This window comes from Terrapene carolina, unplaced genomic scaffold, assembly GCF_002925995.2.
Source record: "Terrapene carolina triunguis isolate 2854851 unplaced genomic scaffold, T_m_triunguis-2.0 Scaffold790, whole genome shotgun sequence".
NCBI classification, from domain to species: Eukaryota; Metazoa; Chordata; order Testudines; family Emydidae; genus Terrapene; species Terrapene triunguis.
Window position 1 is genome coordinate 2713891 of NW_020665141.1, and position 15545 is coordinate 2729435.

The following is a 15545-nucleotide window of genomic DNA, read 5'->3' on the forward strand; positions in this document are numbered from 1 at the left end:
AAAGCATATAACCTGCAGAAGGGGCAGTACTATACTGTGTGATTTGATGACAAGAGTCTGTATCAGTCCGTATTGCAACTTTCTGTCCTTGGGACTCTTCTATTTAATTCACATCTTTCTTTCTCATGTGAATCCATGCTTTTGGGGATGAAGTTCTTAGCTTTTTATGTGCTGACCGTTTCCGGATCCACTATTAACCAGGTGAGCTCTGCACACTTAGCCAGAGTGAAGGGGAGAATAAAGAGCACTTTAATATGACATTGCTGGTGCAGGGTGGCCAAGGTAGAGTGTGAATGCAGAGGACTGGCTAACAGACTGCTAATCCCAGCCTGTGGTGTTCCATCTTGTGCTGAACTGCTGCTGCTCACATTCAGATGGAACATTGCATGCTGGGAACTGTAGTCTCCAGGGATCACACTTCTATCAGAAGATAAAATTGTCTGCAGTCTACTTTATGCTCATTAGGTGTTTTTCTTGCGACTGGCAAGCTATCAGTTGGGCAAAGTTTGTGGAGAGCTTATATTAATAAATGAAATGTAGGCAATTAAAGTGTGTTCACCTGCTTTCTCTCTCCCATGTCTCTTTCAGATCGACCCAAAAGTAGCATTCCCCCGCCGAGCACAGCCCAAGGTAGGTAGCATGTGCAGCTTTTACAAATTGAAAAGGTGCAACTCAATAAACTTAAATCCTCTTTGTGCTTTTGTCCAGAGGATGCTGGAAGGGCATCTTGGTGTACCTGCCAGCACTGGTCCTTAAGGCTTTGATGCTTGATACTCAGGCTTAGTTCCTACTTTAAGGATGACCTTTGGTGCTCCACCTCTAGACTTGCATTCCGTTGTGCCTGATCTAGCTCACTATGGAGCTTTGTGATGCTCTTGTGATTGCCAGTGTGGGGTTGGAACAGCCCAAGCTCCACTCCACTGCGGTTACAGCATGCTTCGTGAGTGGAGCTGATGAAATGCAGAACTCTGCTCAAGAACGTAGCACCTTCTGCTCTTTGGTAGCCTGTATCTGGAACCTGAGGGCCTGCAAGAAACATGAAGTAGTTCCAATCCCTGGCAGGAGACGTGTAGGATGACTTGGGGAGAGGTGTGGCAGAAAGAACTTCATTTTGTGGAATGGCAAGGTGCACACCAGCACTAGTAAGGCCAGAGAGAGAAGGACGTTGGGCTTGACGTGCACCAGGAAGATGGGCGCTTGGTGGAAGCGAGCAGCTGTGGGGGTTCTACCAGATGCTCAATGGGAAACTTTTAACTGCAGAGTGAAGAGCAAATTGGCAACTTGCCTTCAAGTGCAATACAGATTTGGGGGTCTCACTTAACTGGGCTGGGGGACGAGAGCCTACAATCTTACCCCAAGTACTGCAGCGGGAGAAAGGGTTGCTGAGGAGAGAATTGCAGAGTGGAAGAAGAGACTGATGTGGGGAGGAAAGCACAGGGGATCAGGAGCTGAGAACAATTAGTGAGCAGGTATCCTGAGTAACGAGCCAGGAAGCACATGGTAGGAATTGGGTTAATTCCATTAAGCAGTTTGGTGACAGAAGGTGCTTTAGTGTTAGAACAGGCTGCTCTCCAAGCCATGGAATTGCTGCGGATTAGCCCTGTGCTCCTTGGGGTTATTAGGACCATGTGTTCCTGCTAGAGCAGGGGTGTGGCCAAGGGGCTGAGGGGAGGATGCAGCTGGAGCGTCAGTTCAAAGGACACCAGTGTGCATCATCCTAGCAGCCATCGCCCCCCTCGGTTATTCCTCCTCAGTCTCCTGTGGCTGGGGGGAGAGGAAAGGGCAGGGTTTCTTCCTTTGCCTCCTCCCAAATGCACAAGAAGGCTTAACTGGGAGTTTCCTCTGGCTCCTTAAACCTGGTGGCTTGGGAGTGGAGCGGCGCTTGTTCCCTGTAGGACTGGACACTGCACAATTTGCAGACCCGTGGGCCATGGAGATCTCCACCTCACATCGCAGCCATGCTCTGCTTTCCCATTTCACTGCAGGGAGGGAGGGTGAGCTGGGGATTGGCCGGGTGACAGCAGTGCCCTGTGTGAGTGACGGGAGGGTGGGGAAGGAGATGGCAGCACTCTGTGTGTCTGCGAGGAGGTTTGTGAAAGTGGGTGACTGAACGATTAGTGGGGGAAAGACTTTAACATGCTGTACCCGTCCCCAGGGGGTTAGATGAGAGATTAGTGGCAGTGCCCTGGCAAGTCCCACGGGCAGGTGGTGAGCTTGTGCATGCTGGGGGTTAGGGAGGGAAGGAGACAGCAATATAGGGTGACCAGACAGCAAATGTGAAAAATCGGGATGGAGGTGGGGGGTAATAGGAGCCTATATAAGAAAAAGACCAAAAAATCGGGACTGTTCCTATAAAATCGGGACATCTGGTCACCCTACAGCAATATGGTGCATGTTTGAGCAGTTCTGAGATTGCACTTGAGTGATGGAGTTTCACAGTATGACATTTCTGAGGCCTGAAACGTCCTCCATTAGATACAGTGTTTTGTTGGGGGACTCTCTGCTCCTTTGCTGCGGGCAATCTCCCAGTGGAATACAGTGCACAGCATGTTCTTCAGCTTATAAAAGAGGAGGTTTTGGAGACAGATCTTGTTCTCTGCTAACTCTGTTTCTCCCATGAATCCCTGTCCTCCCCTTTCCCAGATGGTAACGCGGACGAAGAAGATATTTGTGGGGGGTCTCTCTGTGAACACTACCGTGGAGGATGTGAAACAGTATTTTGAGCAGTTTGGGAAGGTAAGTCTGATGGATGAAGTTGGATCAGGGCTCTCTCTCTGCTGGGCAGGAAGCAGTGCTTCCTGGTGATCAGGTAAACCACAGGTCAGCAAAAGGTTTGGGTGGCTGGAATTTTCATGCAGAGGGTTGTGGCCAGATGTGCCTGCCCTGTAATGATTTTGAACAGAAGCCCATTGCTTGCTCATGGAGTAGATGGAACCTGAGAGAGGGGAGGCTGCATGCTCTGCCCCCTCCCCTGAATCTCTCCGGAGATGCCTCTGAGGCTTTGGAGTCCCATAGACTCATAGTTAAGGTGTTTGAAAGCTGGCTTCCGTTTGAACCCTAGATCTGGACTAAGAAGATCATCTGATCCAGAACCAAACTGTGTAGCTTTGGCCCATTTCTGATTCTCAGCCTTATGATTGACCCCTTTGTAACTTTCTGTTAAAAAGAAATCCTTTGGGCTGAAACTTCTCTTGCTGAGTCTTGGGCCAGAAGTGACATTTTTAGGAAGCCGGAAGAAAATCTGGCAAGCAAGCTGCCCAAAGCTCCAGGTGGTTCTGCATTTTACTGTAGCTGTTTTATGTCAGCTGATCATTCAAAACCAGATGGGCTCCTCTAACTCCAATTCAGTCAGTCCTCAACGAGCACACGTGCCTGTCATATGCTGGAAATCAAGTGGGGTAGAATTTGAAGTGATAAAGATCTTCCATCTTAGCCTCTTATGCACTGGGAAGAGTGAGCATTTTGTGGTGTAAAAGGTGCTGTATAATGTTACCACTTTCACCTTGAAGGGTCCTTAAAGCACTTTATACACTTAAGAAATAATGCAAGTTATTACAGATAGGGATTGTTTTGCTCTACTGCTGATATGCCACCGCTTCTGGGGTGAAGCACAGTAACTGTTTAATTATCAGTGCACAAAACCATTGCACAATCGTTTAGGACAGGAAGTGAAGGATACCATAGCCAATTAGAACTTCTTGGGGATTTTAGGGAGGCAGAATGTAATTATCTATGTTGGAATCTTGCCAGGACACAGGGATTAGCACCCTAACTTTTGCAGAAAATGCCATGAAATGTTGAATGACCATGACAGATGAGGACTTCAGTATCTGTGTCTCTTCTGAAAGAGGGCACCAGCAGCAGCCCAGAGGAGGGCATAAGATGGTTTTATGGTGTGTGAATGCCTTAACGTTTGGAGAGAAGAAAATGGGTTGGAAGAGAGTATCATCCCCAATCGGCTGTGTCATATCAAAATAGCTTTCAGGAATTCTTTATCACCTATAAAGTTAGATTCTTCTACTTGAAGTGGTGCTGTCCAGTATCTTTGCTTTGTCTTGTAGAATGATTGATACGTGCATCCTGGGATGAACAAAATATACATCACAGTAACTTGCAGCAGCTTAATGCTTCCAATCAGCCTTGGGAGAAAGGGGAAGTGTTCAGTGCTCTGGGAATCAATATACACGTTAGAATACAGAAAAAACGTAAAGAAGTGACTAACACAGAAAGTAAATGTGCTGTATCCATATGTTCCGTGGTGATGTCTCCAGAGCACCATTGCAGGAGTCATGAGTCTGTTCAATGGTCACAGAACCATTTTGATCAGTAGTTGAAAGTCAGGGGCACACTCCTCTCTTAGCCTTAAGTTCCATAGAGCACAAATACCCTGCATCTGGTAACCGTCCCTCTGCCTTCCAAACAGTGTCACAGGACCAACCTCTCCCTTCAGTCATGTAAGACACACAGCATTTGTACATAGCTTTAATGTACTTTTATAATTAGTTTTAGGAACGCACACTTCTCCTTTCTAATTTCTTGTTTTGTCAGGGTTTGCCCAAGAGAGAGAACACTACCAAAAAGACTGGCTTTAAATAATGCTCCTCTTGTCCTATGTTTCCTACTCCATAAAAGCACGAAAAGTGCCTTTCATGCCTGGGGGAAATGCTGTGATGGCTTGTAAGGGCCCCTTCTAAAAGGGCCCAAAAAGAAAACCGCAGAACTTCTTGCTGCCATAGGCTTTGGAGGCGCAGTATTCTAGGAGACCTTCTGTGGAGGAGTGTCTAGGGCTGTGTAATGTGCCTTTGAAACCTCCCTTAGAGTGGAAGCCAAGAGAAAACGCACACGCAGAAAGGGAATGTCCAAAATTAAAAGATGCCCCACAAGGAACTGCTCAGATTGGTTTCCCCCAGCTAAGGCTCCAGGTTCCTTGGACAGGGCTGGAGGGAGAGCTTCATGCAGTTCAGTAACCCTCATGGCAAAAAGGAGGAGTGCTCCAGAAAGCATCCTGCAGTTAGATCTAGACCTCTACCCCGATGTAATTGGCCTGCTCAGATCATAAGAGTTTCCCACAAGGAAGGGCCTCTTAGATCTGGGTCGATTGGATTGATCCTCTGCTTTGGAGCATCCTTCTGATTCATCTGGCCACTCCAACAGAAATACACACCCTCAGAGCTCTGGTGTGAGGGATGTCACCATTCTCAGTGCCAAGCCCCAGCTTCTTCTCCCTGTGGGATTGTTTCCGGGGAGGCTCTCTCCAAAATGCTCTTCCTCTGGCCGTGTGTGGATGACTCCTTGGTGTTGTGGTTCTGAGGCAAGCCTGTGCCACCCTTTGGTCTTGGGGGCTCTCAGCTCCCATGAGATCTGAGTTCAGGATGGTATGATATCCAGGTCTATGAAAAGAGTGTTCCGTATCAGTCAGCTATGGTTCCTCCTCATGGGGAGCCTTATTTTCATTTGACATATTTGGAACCTTGTCATCTTGGAGAGCCCTGTTAAAGACTTACCCAGGATCTCCTCCTTAGGGGTACTCTACCCCTCGTTGTGTCTGGCCCTGTGGTCCTCCTGCATCTGTGATATCTTTAGTGTAAGGAATTGAGGAGACCTAGATCTACTCCTCTGCCAGGAAGTCTCCTCCAAAGAAGGCAGTCTCCTTAGGGTCTACCTGACCTCTGTCTGACCCCACATCCAGTAGCACCACTGATCCACAGGGCATTGGTACTCTGAGAGGCAGGAACTGGTGAGGACTATCCTCTAAGGTGCCCCGGTACCTTAGCAACTGATGAGACTGCCGTGACTACTCCTTCCCCTCCTCTGTGTGACACCAGAGCCTCCCAGGATTTGGCAGGCACCATCTGGCCTTTGCTCCTTGATTTGTCAGACTCCTAGATCTTTCTGCCAGTTCCCAGGGAAAGATTTGGATTGTTCTTCCAGAATCCTACCCCAAGCTCAATTGTGATCTCCGCTGCAAGTGAAATATTTAAAGCTGGGAAGTTGTCATCTACTTCTGGGGACAAGGTGCTCAAACAACTGAATGTGTTAAGGTAGAAGGTTAACTGCTAGGCAAGCCTGACACAACAAGCCTAGGAATGTGGAAGATTCTCCATCACTTTAAATCTTCAAATCAAGATTGGGTGTCTATCTAAAAGATATGCTCTAACTCAGCCAGAAGGCATGGGCATGATGCAGGAATTACTAGGTGAAATCCTGTGGCCTGTGTTATGCAGGAAGTCAGGCTAGATTATCACAGTGGTTTCCCTGATGTTAAAATGTATGAACTCTCCAGCTGTCAAGGCTGCCAAGGTAGCTATTGCCAGACATAAGTTTTCTGCCTAATCAAAGGCAGGATCTTGAGCCCAGCACATTCATGAGCAGAAAAATGGAAAAACAATTTAATGAGCAAATTTGAAATTTGTGTTGCTGGGTTTGACATGGAACCACTTTAAATTTTGATCACAATTTTTTTTGTTTTTAATTTCAAATCTTTGATAAAAAAATGTGTTGCCACTGAGAACAAGTATATGAATGATTTTTTTTTAAACTTCTCTGACCTTTGGCAAAAGAAAAAGTGCATGTAGGGAAAATACTAGCCATTGCTCAATAATTAAGGGGTGAAATGGAGGGAGAGGGTAAAAACAACCCCCCAAAACTTCAAATGTTTGGGTTGTTTTTTTTGTTTTTTTTTTTTTTTTACAAAAAACTGGAAAATTAAAAAGAAATCAATATAAAAAAGCTTTTCCTTTCAAAGAAAGGCCATTTTTGTTTTTTATTTTTAAAATGCTGTGAATGAAAAATGTTGACCAGCTCCCTTTATGAGGAGAAGATACCGAGATGTGTGGAATTGTTTGAGGAAGGCCAGGTGTCTAAGCATACTCCCAAAGCTTCCATTGATGTCTCAGACAGCACTATACTAGGACTTTGAACATGCTTGGGTCCCTTAGGAAACACTCTTGGCGCCAAAACTCTCATCTCCACCAAGCCAAGGTCATGGACCTGCCTTTTAAAGAAACCAACCTTTTCCACTCTGGGACAGAGGTTCTGGAAAGGATTAAGGTCACAAAGTCAATGGAGAGGTGTCTGGACTTGAGTCAGCTTTTATTTGCAGGAAATAGTTTAGATTTCACAAGGGACAATTTCAACAGTCCTTCCTGGAATCAGGCTACCAGCAATAGGACTAGACAGTCTTTTTTTTTTTTTTTTTTTTTAAGTGAAATTTAAAAAAAGAAACCATCAGAGGAGGAAAATACCTTCCACCTCAGCCAGAGCTGGTGCTGCATCTAGTTCAGCAAGGGAGAGTATGCCCCAGAGGACCTCAAAGCAATTTTGGAGGACCCAGATCCTCAACTTCTTCCTCTTTTACCTCACCCCTTGGGAACAACTCCCTTTTTTATTTTTAAAGGCATCTGAGTAATTTCTTTGGACTGCTAGGTCCTAGAGCTCACTGCATGGGGGTACTTCTTCCCATTCATGACAATGAGAGAGCTCAAGCCCCCTTCCCTTTTCAGGGAGCCTTCTCATGAGGAACTTCGTGACGAGCTCTTGGCCCAGTTAAACTAGAATCGTAGAAGTGTTGTTTCCTCTTCTCAAGAAGGAATGGCGGTCTGCACCCAATTCTAGAAATTGGATCAACTGAGCAATTACATAAGGAAAATCCAATTCTGCAAGGTTTTCTCTGGAGAGATTAATCCTGACTCCTAACCCTCCAGGCTGGTTTGAGGCCCTTGACCTTCACGATGATTACGTTCACATTTTGAAAAGGAAAAAGCACAGGAAGTACCTCAGAGGTTTGTAGTAGACAATTACCAATCAGTACAAGGTACTCAACCCTTCAGGCTGATTATAGCCCCCAGAGTGTTCACCAGATCCATGGAGGTGGTTGTGACTTGTTCATGTTGCCTGGGTCTGCAGGGGTATCCATAGCTAGATGACGTGCTTATGAGAGCTCAGCCTTTCGATGAGGTGGCCCATATCCTGTGCTCCCTCTATATATCTCCCAGTCTGAGGGTAAACAAGGAAAAATCTACCTTTGTCCAGCCTGGGTTCTCACCTTTGTAGTGGCAACCTTAAATTCTACAAGGGTTCTAGCTTGCCCATCACAGGCCAGGTTTTGAGATCTCATCCAGGCAGTGAACCTAGCCAGGTCCAGGCTAGAAGGTCCTGTGAGATTTTATCTTTAGGTGTTGGGCCAGATAGCCGCCTCCACCTTTGTGTTACACGCACATGCACATCCATTAGAAGGCCAGGGATGTGACCCTTGCAAGGGTAGTTGAATCATGTACAAACTAGTATTTCACAGCTGGGAAATGAGTGTTTCCCCACTCCCCTAATCAAAAACTCTTGTGGACGCTGCTGGAGAACATCTTAAAAATAATGTCCTTCTCCCCTGCTCATGATAGGCATGATTTCCTCTGCTCTAGGGTGGGAGAGCACAATTAGGATCCTTAATTGTCCACAGTCCACTTCAGGGATCAAAGCTCTACGTAAACTTGCTACAGCAGAGGCTCGTCAAACTTGCTTTCAAATCCTTTCTTCCACAGATCAAAGGGCAACTGATGCAAATTTTTATTCACAACATGGTCGCAATTTACATCCCGAACAGATGGGGGGAATTTGATCACCTCCATTGTGTCAGCAGGCAACTTGTCTTGTGGCAATTCTACATCTGGAACAAAGGGATTCCCTTTACTCTGCACCTGGCAGGCACGGAGCCAAAGATGCTGCAGCCAATGACCTGAGTCAGAGAAGCGCAGATCAGCATGAGTGGTCATTCAGACTCTTGGTGGTTCATCTGATATTTGCCAGGTGTCCAAGGATCTGCTCAAGAGCAAGCAGGCACAGGCATGCCTATCAGGCCCCTTTCATTTACACTGGGGGAAAGGGGCTCCTGTCCTCACTTTCCTGTCATCCCCAGAGCAGTGAGAAAGTTTCAGCAGGACAGAGCCAGCGTGGTGGTCTTAGCACTAGCATGGGCACAGCACATCTACTTTTTGGAGTTTCTGTCCCTGTGCATGGATCAAGTAACCATTTACTCCTCCCCTAAATCAAGCTCTGTTGTCCCAGTAGTTTGGTTAGTACACCAGGACCTCATGTCATTTCACCTGGTAGCATGGCTGTTAGTTTTCCAGTTCATCATAATTTACTACGTCCTGTTCCAGCCAGGGCTTTGGAGCTGTGCTCTGGCTCCGCTCCAGCTCCAGGCAAAAACCTGCAGCTCCACTGCTCCGGAGCTGCTCTGCGCTCCAGCTCCGTGCTCCACTCCAAAGCCCTGGTTCAGTCTCTTTCTGAAGGTCTCATTCTTTGCAGCCATCACTCCTTTTACAATTTTCTAAAAAGATATGGTAGTATCTCTTCAAATGAACAGGGGTCAGCTGATCTGCTGTTCATGGGGAAGCCTTCTCCACTTCTGCCTTCAAAGTTCTTATTTGAATATTTGCAACTTTCACCAAGATGTCTACCTGCAGAAGCTCACTCCAAAACTTTACTGGATTTTCATCTGAATCAGTCTCGGCCCATCCCTCCCCAAAGCCCCATGACTGTATTAGTAAGGTGAGTTAGCTGATAGCTGTTAGCTGATGGGACTAGGCCATTGAAAAGGTTAGACTGTTTGTCGCCTTTTGAGGAAAAACCCGGAGGCCAAGGGATGTCTGCTGAAAGGCTATCTACGTGGATAATACTGTACGTTCAGTCTAGTGAACTGGTTAACATTCTTCTGCCTAAACATCTCAGGGCCTGCTCACCTGGGGGAGGGCAGCTTCAATGCCATGTGCCCATCTGTGAAATCTTTAGGGCTGCTCTCAGCACTGCAGCAAGATCAAAGGCTGACTTTGGGAGGGAAGAGCTTCAATTCCTGATCAGCTACCAGAGCTTCTTAGCCCATTTCCTCAGGGAGGACACTGCTAGCAAAGCTCCCTAAAGTAGGGCTCAGCAGAAGCAATGCCATGAAGGACTAAACGGGGGCTCCTTACCAACAGTTAACATTTTCTCTGAACAGGGCCATCCTTAGGATTATTAAACAGGTGCCCCTATGCCGGCGCAACTGGTGCCCCTACGCCGGCGCATTTGGCTCTGTGAATATGGCCCCTGTCTTCTGCCTAATAAGGAGACTGCAGCACGTGCTGGATGTGTGGGAGCCGACTTGCTCTTACCTGCTGTCTTGGACATAGGCACGGACTCCGGGGCTGGAAAACTTAGTATGCTGCGTATCCCTAAGGACGACTCTGTCCCTGAATGTATTTCCTCCTCAGAGCCACATTATTCCTCCCTCCTCCCCATCGATTTGATGCCCAACTCCAGAGAAGGTTTCTGAAGGAGCCGGGGGGATCATTATACCCTCTGTCTATAGAATGTGGGACTCGGGGGACATGCGTACGCCCCCTAACTACCAAATAGTGCTCCAAAAGTCCATTGCCATGGGACTTCTGTGGCCGAGCTCTGTGGAGGCAGTACATTTGGAGTTGATATTTTAACCTTTTCCTTCCCCCGTCACGGCTGAGCCTAGTGGTTGAACAAGGAGAAAGGCATTATCTAATAGCTATAGAAGAAACTTAAGCCTTGAACTTCTAACGTCAGACGTTGGATCACTACAGCCTTGACCACGAAGCTAAACACTCATCTGCTGTGTTTCAACAATTAAAACAAATATTTATTTAAGAGAAACAAGACAATTCACCCAGCAAAACTTTTGTTAGTGCCCAGTTACGGTTGTATGGTATGTCCACACTCCATTGCAACTGTATTGTTGGAACTGTAAATGCTATTTTAAAAAATCAGACAATTCTGAAGTTAATTTGAATCCTTTCCCAGTATCTCTGCCCACCTTCCCGACGTGGGCTGGAGATGACACCCTGCATTTCTGTTCCTACTGGGCAACCCCTCCCTTTCTCAGTACAAGCTCAAAATGTGTCTCTGCCTTCACACCTCTCAGTGCACAGACCAAAGAATCCCCACACACACATTGCAAACCACTTTGAACTCTGGCCCTTTCTTCGTGGCCAGCGTATTCGGTGCCATCCCCCAGCACCAGCCTGTCCCCAGACCTCTCTTCACATCCCTACCTATCCTCAGCATACAGATACACACAAACACCCCCCTCTCCATCCCTTTCTCATATCTCCTCAACAGGGAGTTGAGACCCCCTCCCAAGATGGGCCAGAATCTCCCCGCCCAGCCATGTGGTCCCTGGGCAGGATTACAGAATGAAATAACTTATCCTAATGCATATGCACGAGAGGGCGGGCAGAGTTGATATGGCAATAGGATGGTGGGGGTGTGGTCTCTGGCTTGTGTATGGAGTGGGGGCAGGGACAGGCTTCAAGTTGGTGTTGGAGCCTTAACTGAGAATTTGCTGCCAGACTCTAAATTCTTAACTATAATATTTTTATAATGGGTAGTTTTTGTGAAGGGTGTGTGTGTGTGAGCAGAATATATTCCCAACCTCGTGTGTGCACTGCAATTCCCTTTTGTTGGGGGTGTGGTTGAATTTCAACAGGATTTTGTTTTTCAGAGAATAAGGCAGCACAGCCCTCTCTGGGCTGTGCTTGTTAGTTTTAGTTTTGCTGGTTGTGTGCATGAGCGAGGGAAATCTGGGGTAACTCTGCTCCTGTTTAGCCCAACGCTCTGTCTGTGAAATTGGAAGAAATCAGGGGGTGGCTCTGTCCTCTAGATGACCCCCTTGGAGGGAGGGAGCTCTGGGGAGGTTGGGTGCTCCCCTTCCTCCTCTACTTATTTTTGTGAGATTGGGGGAGATTTGTGCATCGCTCCCCTTTGATGAGAGCAATGATGGCTCATTGCTCCTTCCCTCTTTGGGCAAGCTTATGTTGGAATATGGGTGGGTGGAATCTGGGAGGAGAGGGGGGATGTTTGGAGGCCGGGCGTGGGGTATGGGCATAGATCTGAGCTGCTGTGCTGGGTATGCCGTGGTATGAGGTGTAGCGTTGCTCCAGCGTGGTGAGCACAGGGGGAGCGAGGCGGCATTGAAAGGCCATTTTGTGTGTGTCTGGGGCGAGAGGTGCAGGCGGCCCTCTCTCACACAGGCCTGTGAGGCCGGCTCCTGGTGAGACTGGCCGCAGCAGGGTGTCTTTGTGTCTGTGCTGAGCGCTTTGCAGAAGAGCATTAGAGCTCGCACTAATCTGATCCAGCAGCTGGGATTGGAGGGGCCAGGGTTACCATGGTAATCAGGCCCCAAGAGAAGCTGTCCCCAGCAGCCTCTTTTGTTCAGGCCTAACTCGGCGTTGGCAAAGCTAGCGCGGCCCGGAGAAGAAAGGCTCAGGAGAATGGGCCTGGGAGTGGCAGGGATCCCAGCGGGGGCTCTGCCCAGAGAGGCACCCAACAGCCAGCCACAACAATAGCCGCCCGCCAAGGACTGCCACTCACACTTAGCGCTTGGCCACATGAACTTGGCTGCTGGGGCCAGCCGGCCCCGCTAATCCCGCCTCCCCTGCCCTGGGTTTCCATGGACACAGAAGCCTATTAAGGACACACATTAGCAGTTTGCGAGTTGAATGTGCACCCGGTGCGGTGCTCGGAAAGGCCTGTGCTGCTGGGAATGTGCTGAGGGCTGAAGGGGAGCCTGGCCTTCTGCTCTCCAGGAGCTGCAAGCTCAGCATCCCCTGGCTTCCATTCCTGGCACTGATCTTGGACAAGTCACTTTGCTGCTCTGTGCCTCAGTTTCACCATCTGTGAAATGGGACAAATAATCTTGACCCACCTCACAGGGAGGCTGTGGGCTTTATTGGTTCATGTCTGTTAAGCACCCATGCTTGGCATTCCTAGGTGCATCTACCTGGCAGAGTGTGAGCCTCCTGTCTGAACCCCCTGGCCTTGCCTACTGAGAGCAGGTGGCGGCAGCTGAGCACACAGTTAGGCACTTCCCAGGTTTCCAGGCACTTCTGCCATATTGTCTGGATTGCTTAGTTTTTTTGTTCTGTGGTTGAATTATTGCTCTTTCTGCTCTTCAACTGGAAGTTTCTTTGTTCTTGCTTATCTTCCATAATCTACCTTGCTCTCCACAGGGTGGCGCTGTTTGAGTCCTGTGTTGTGTAGTTTGAGAAACCCTGTCAGGGTGCTGTTTGAGATGCAAAGTCCCTCCCTGCTCTGAGCTGCTGGAGTGAAGGGTATCCTGCAATGAGCTCCACTTGCGTTTTGTTGTGTGGGTTTTGGAGTGTTTTAGTGTACGTTGTCCCCAGGACAGCGTGAGGCTCTTAGGATGAACCAGAGCCAGCCCAGGGCCAGCCCAGCTTGTTGAAGTGTCCTGGGAGTTACCGTGGCAATGCTAGCCTGATAACTCCTCGTGGTACTGTTGTGTGACACAGCAGGGCGATTACAAGGGAGTTTGATTGATGGGATGGGGAATTGCAAGTAGCCACCCCATGCTGGGACAGTCCTGGGCCACTCATGCTGCTCTGACAGTGCACCTCAATCCTGACGATTTGTAACCCTGGCTGAGCCAGTCCTGAGCCCCTCAGGCTGCTGATGCACCTTAATTCTAACCAGCTGGTGTTCTAGTTTGGGCCTCTCCTAAAAGAAATTCACCAGTTGTGCTGAACTGTGGGTCAACTTCCAAACTAGTCTGAGCCCATCAAACTTATTTAGCCTGTTAGGTTGGAAAGACGTGACTCGGGGTCTCTTGAGGTGAAAGTCTGAGGAATCCATTTTGCTGTGTTTTGAACCGTTCTTTATGTGTGTACACTTCTATTGATACTCTAAAAGTGCATTTGTGCTGGTGTATAAAACGGTCCTGGCCCTAATGGGATTTTGTTTGATCCTAGAGCTCCTGGATGGGAGGCTCAAGATATTGAGAGGGTGCGGGAGTTGGTTGAGTTTTGTGGCACTGCTGTCGCATTCATGTAGGGGACAGTTGTTTTCAGACTGTAAATGTAAATAGGCTTTACATTTACAGTCTGGGTGGGGGCTTGTTTAGAGTGGACAATCTGACTTTGGAGGACTAGATTTCAGAGGGGATTGGCTGATTTTTAGGGGACTGGTGCTAGCTCCGTCAGGACATGAGGCTTAGTTTGGGATGGTAGCTGCTGTGATTGGGTTCAAGCACTGCAAAGGTGCAGCTGCTGATTTGAGGGTGTTGCTGAGAGGGGCATGGTATTGTGCTCCATCCCACTCAGGCCCACATAACCTTAATTAACCCATGGGATCCACCAGTCATGAAAGCTCCCTCCCTTTCCAAGCTCTGCAAGTAACAAAGACCGTTGTAAAAAGTGGGTATGGCTGACAAGATAGCGTAAGCGAGCAGCTGGAGCATATTTCCACCCATTGGGCAACTCCCCCTCCCACCTGCCTCAGCGGAGAGAAGCAGGTAGCACTGAGTGTCAGACAAAGCGTTGGTTGTCATATCTTCCATCTAAACTGTTAGGACCCCTTCCGCTCAGCTTGGATCACTAGTGAGTTTCTCGGGTCTTGGCCTCACGACCTGATGGATCTGGGGCCTAGCTGGGAAAGTTCAAGTCCCACTTCGCTGGCTGCAGTGTGGCGTGGGATGGTAGCCGAGTCCTCTGTATGTCACTCTGCTCTTTGGAGCTGGCAGATGTGGGTGGTGACCCCTGTTCTTGGGGGGACCCAAGTGACCACACGACCCTTTTCCATGTGACATTGTGGAGGGTATTTAGTAATGGCCTCCTTCCATCCTCCCATCTCACCTATGGGAGAAAGGTGCCCCTTTATCTCACTGGCAGCTGAGGCTGATGGAGCCCCCTTGTCGGGGGGATGTTGGTAAGCCCCCTCCCCCATCTCATTCCAGCTGCAAGCTCTCTTTTGAATGAAGCCTGGGGCGTGGCCATCTGACAGTGCTGGTTGGTAGAGACGGGCTCAGCCCCTTGTGCCACGGACTAGTGCAGGGCCTTTCTGGGGAGGCAGCATCTCAGCCTCCTTCACTGACCAAGGCTGGGAAGGAGGAAAACGGGGAATTGTAAGTGGGGGTGGGAGAAATAGCTGATTCCAAGCAATGTAGGCTGCTTTGGTCCCTCCCGGCTGTCGTTGATTGAGGCGGAGGAAGGCCCTGGCTAGCTGCTGGATGGATACTGTTGCCCCTCCCTTGAGCACTTGCACATCCAGTTTCATAATCAGATTAAGGCAGTGGTATTAGCGAGGAGCATGGGTCAGTGGGACAGGTTTACATGGTGGTTTACGCAGAGGGGATTGGAGTGCATTTTTAACTCTGCTTGGCCTGACTTGTAGCTGCACAGATTTGCTTCTCTACAAGGAAATACCCAGCAGAGCACAGGCAGGGGAAAGAAAGTTGCACCAGGCACTGGTGGGGGCAGGGGGTGGAGAGGGAGAGTGGCCCCAGGGTGGGGGGAGGGGGATGGTTGGTGTCTGCATCCACTCCCCCCATTCAGTAGGCAGCACTAGCTCAGTCCTTGCAGTAAATTTGCTCTAATTACACCCTCCAGCAGTGGGAAACTTCACTTAGAGGAAAGCTCCTCTGGGGTGGAGGTGGCTTCCAGGGCCGGTGCAAGGAAGTTTCACGCCCTAGGCGAAACTTCCATCTTGCAGCCCCCCCCCCCCCCCCCCCCCCCCCCCCCCCCCCCCCCCCCCCC

The 15545-nt window shown here is 48.8% G+C and overlaps 1 protein-coding gene across 8 annotated transcripts in view; it reads left to right on the plus strand.

Annotated features, from left to right (window-relative positions):
* The window catches only part of MSI1 (musashi RNA binding protein 1), a 37916-nt gene that overhangs the window by 6707 nt on the left and 15664 nt on the right, over positions 1-15545 (plus strand). For all 8 annotated transcript variants that reach the window (XM_029913689.1, XM_026660535.1, XM_026660537.1 and 5 more), the window contains exons 5-6: positions 589-630; positions 2644-2736. In XM_029913689.1, coding sequence (XP_029769549.1) covers positions 589-630; positions 2644-2736 — 135 coding nt within the window. The remainder of the gene's footprint in view (positions 1-588; positions 631-2643; positions 2737-15545) is intronic.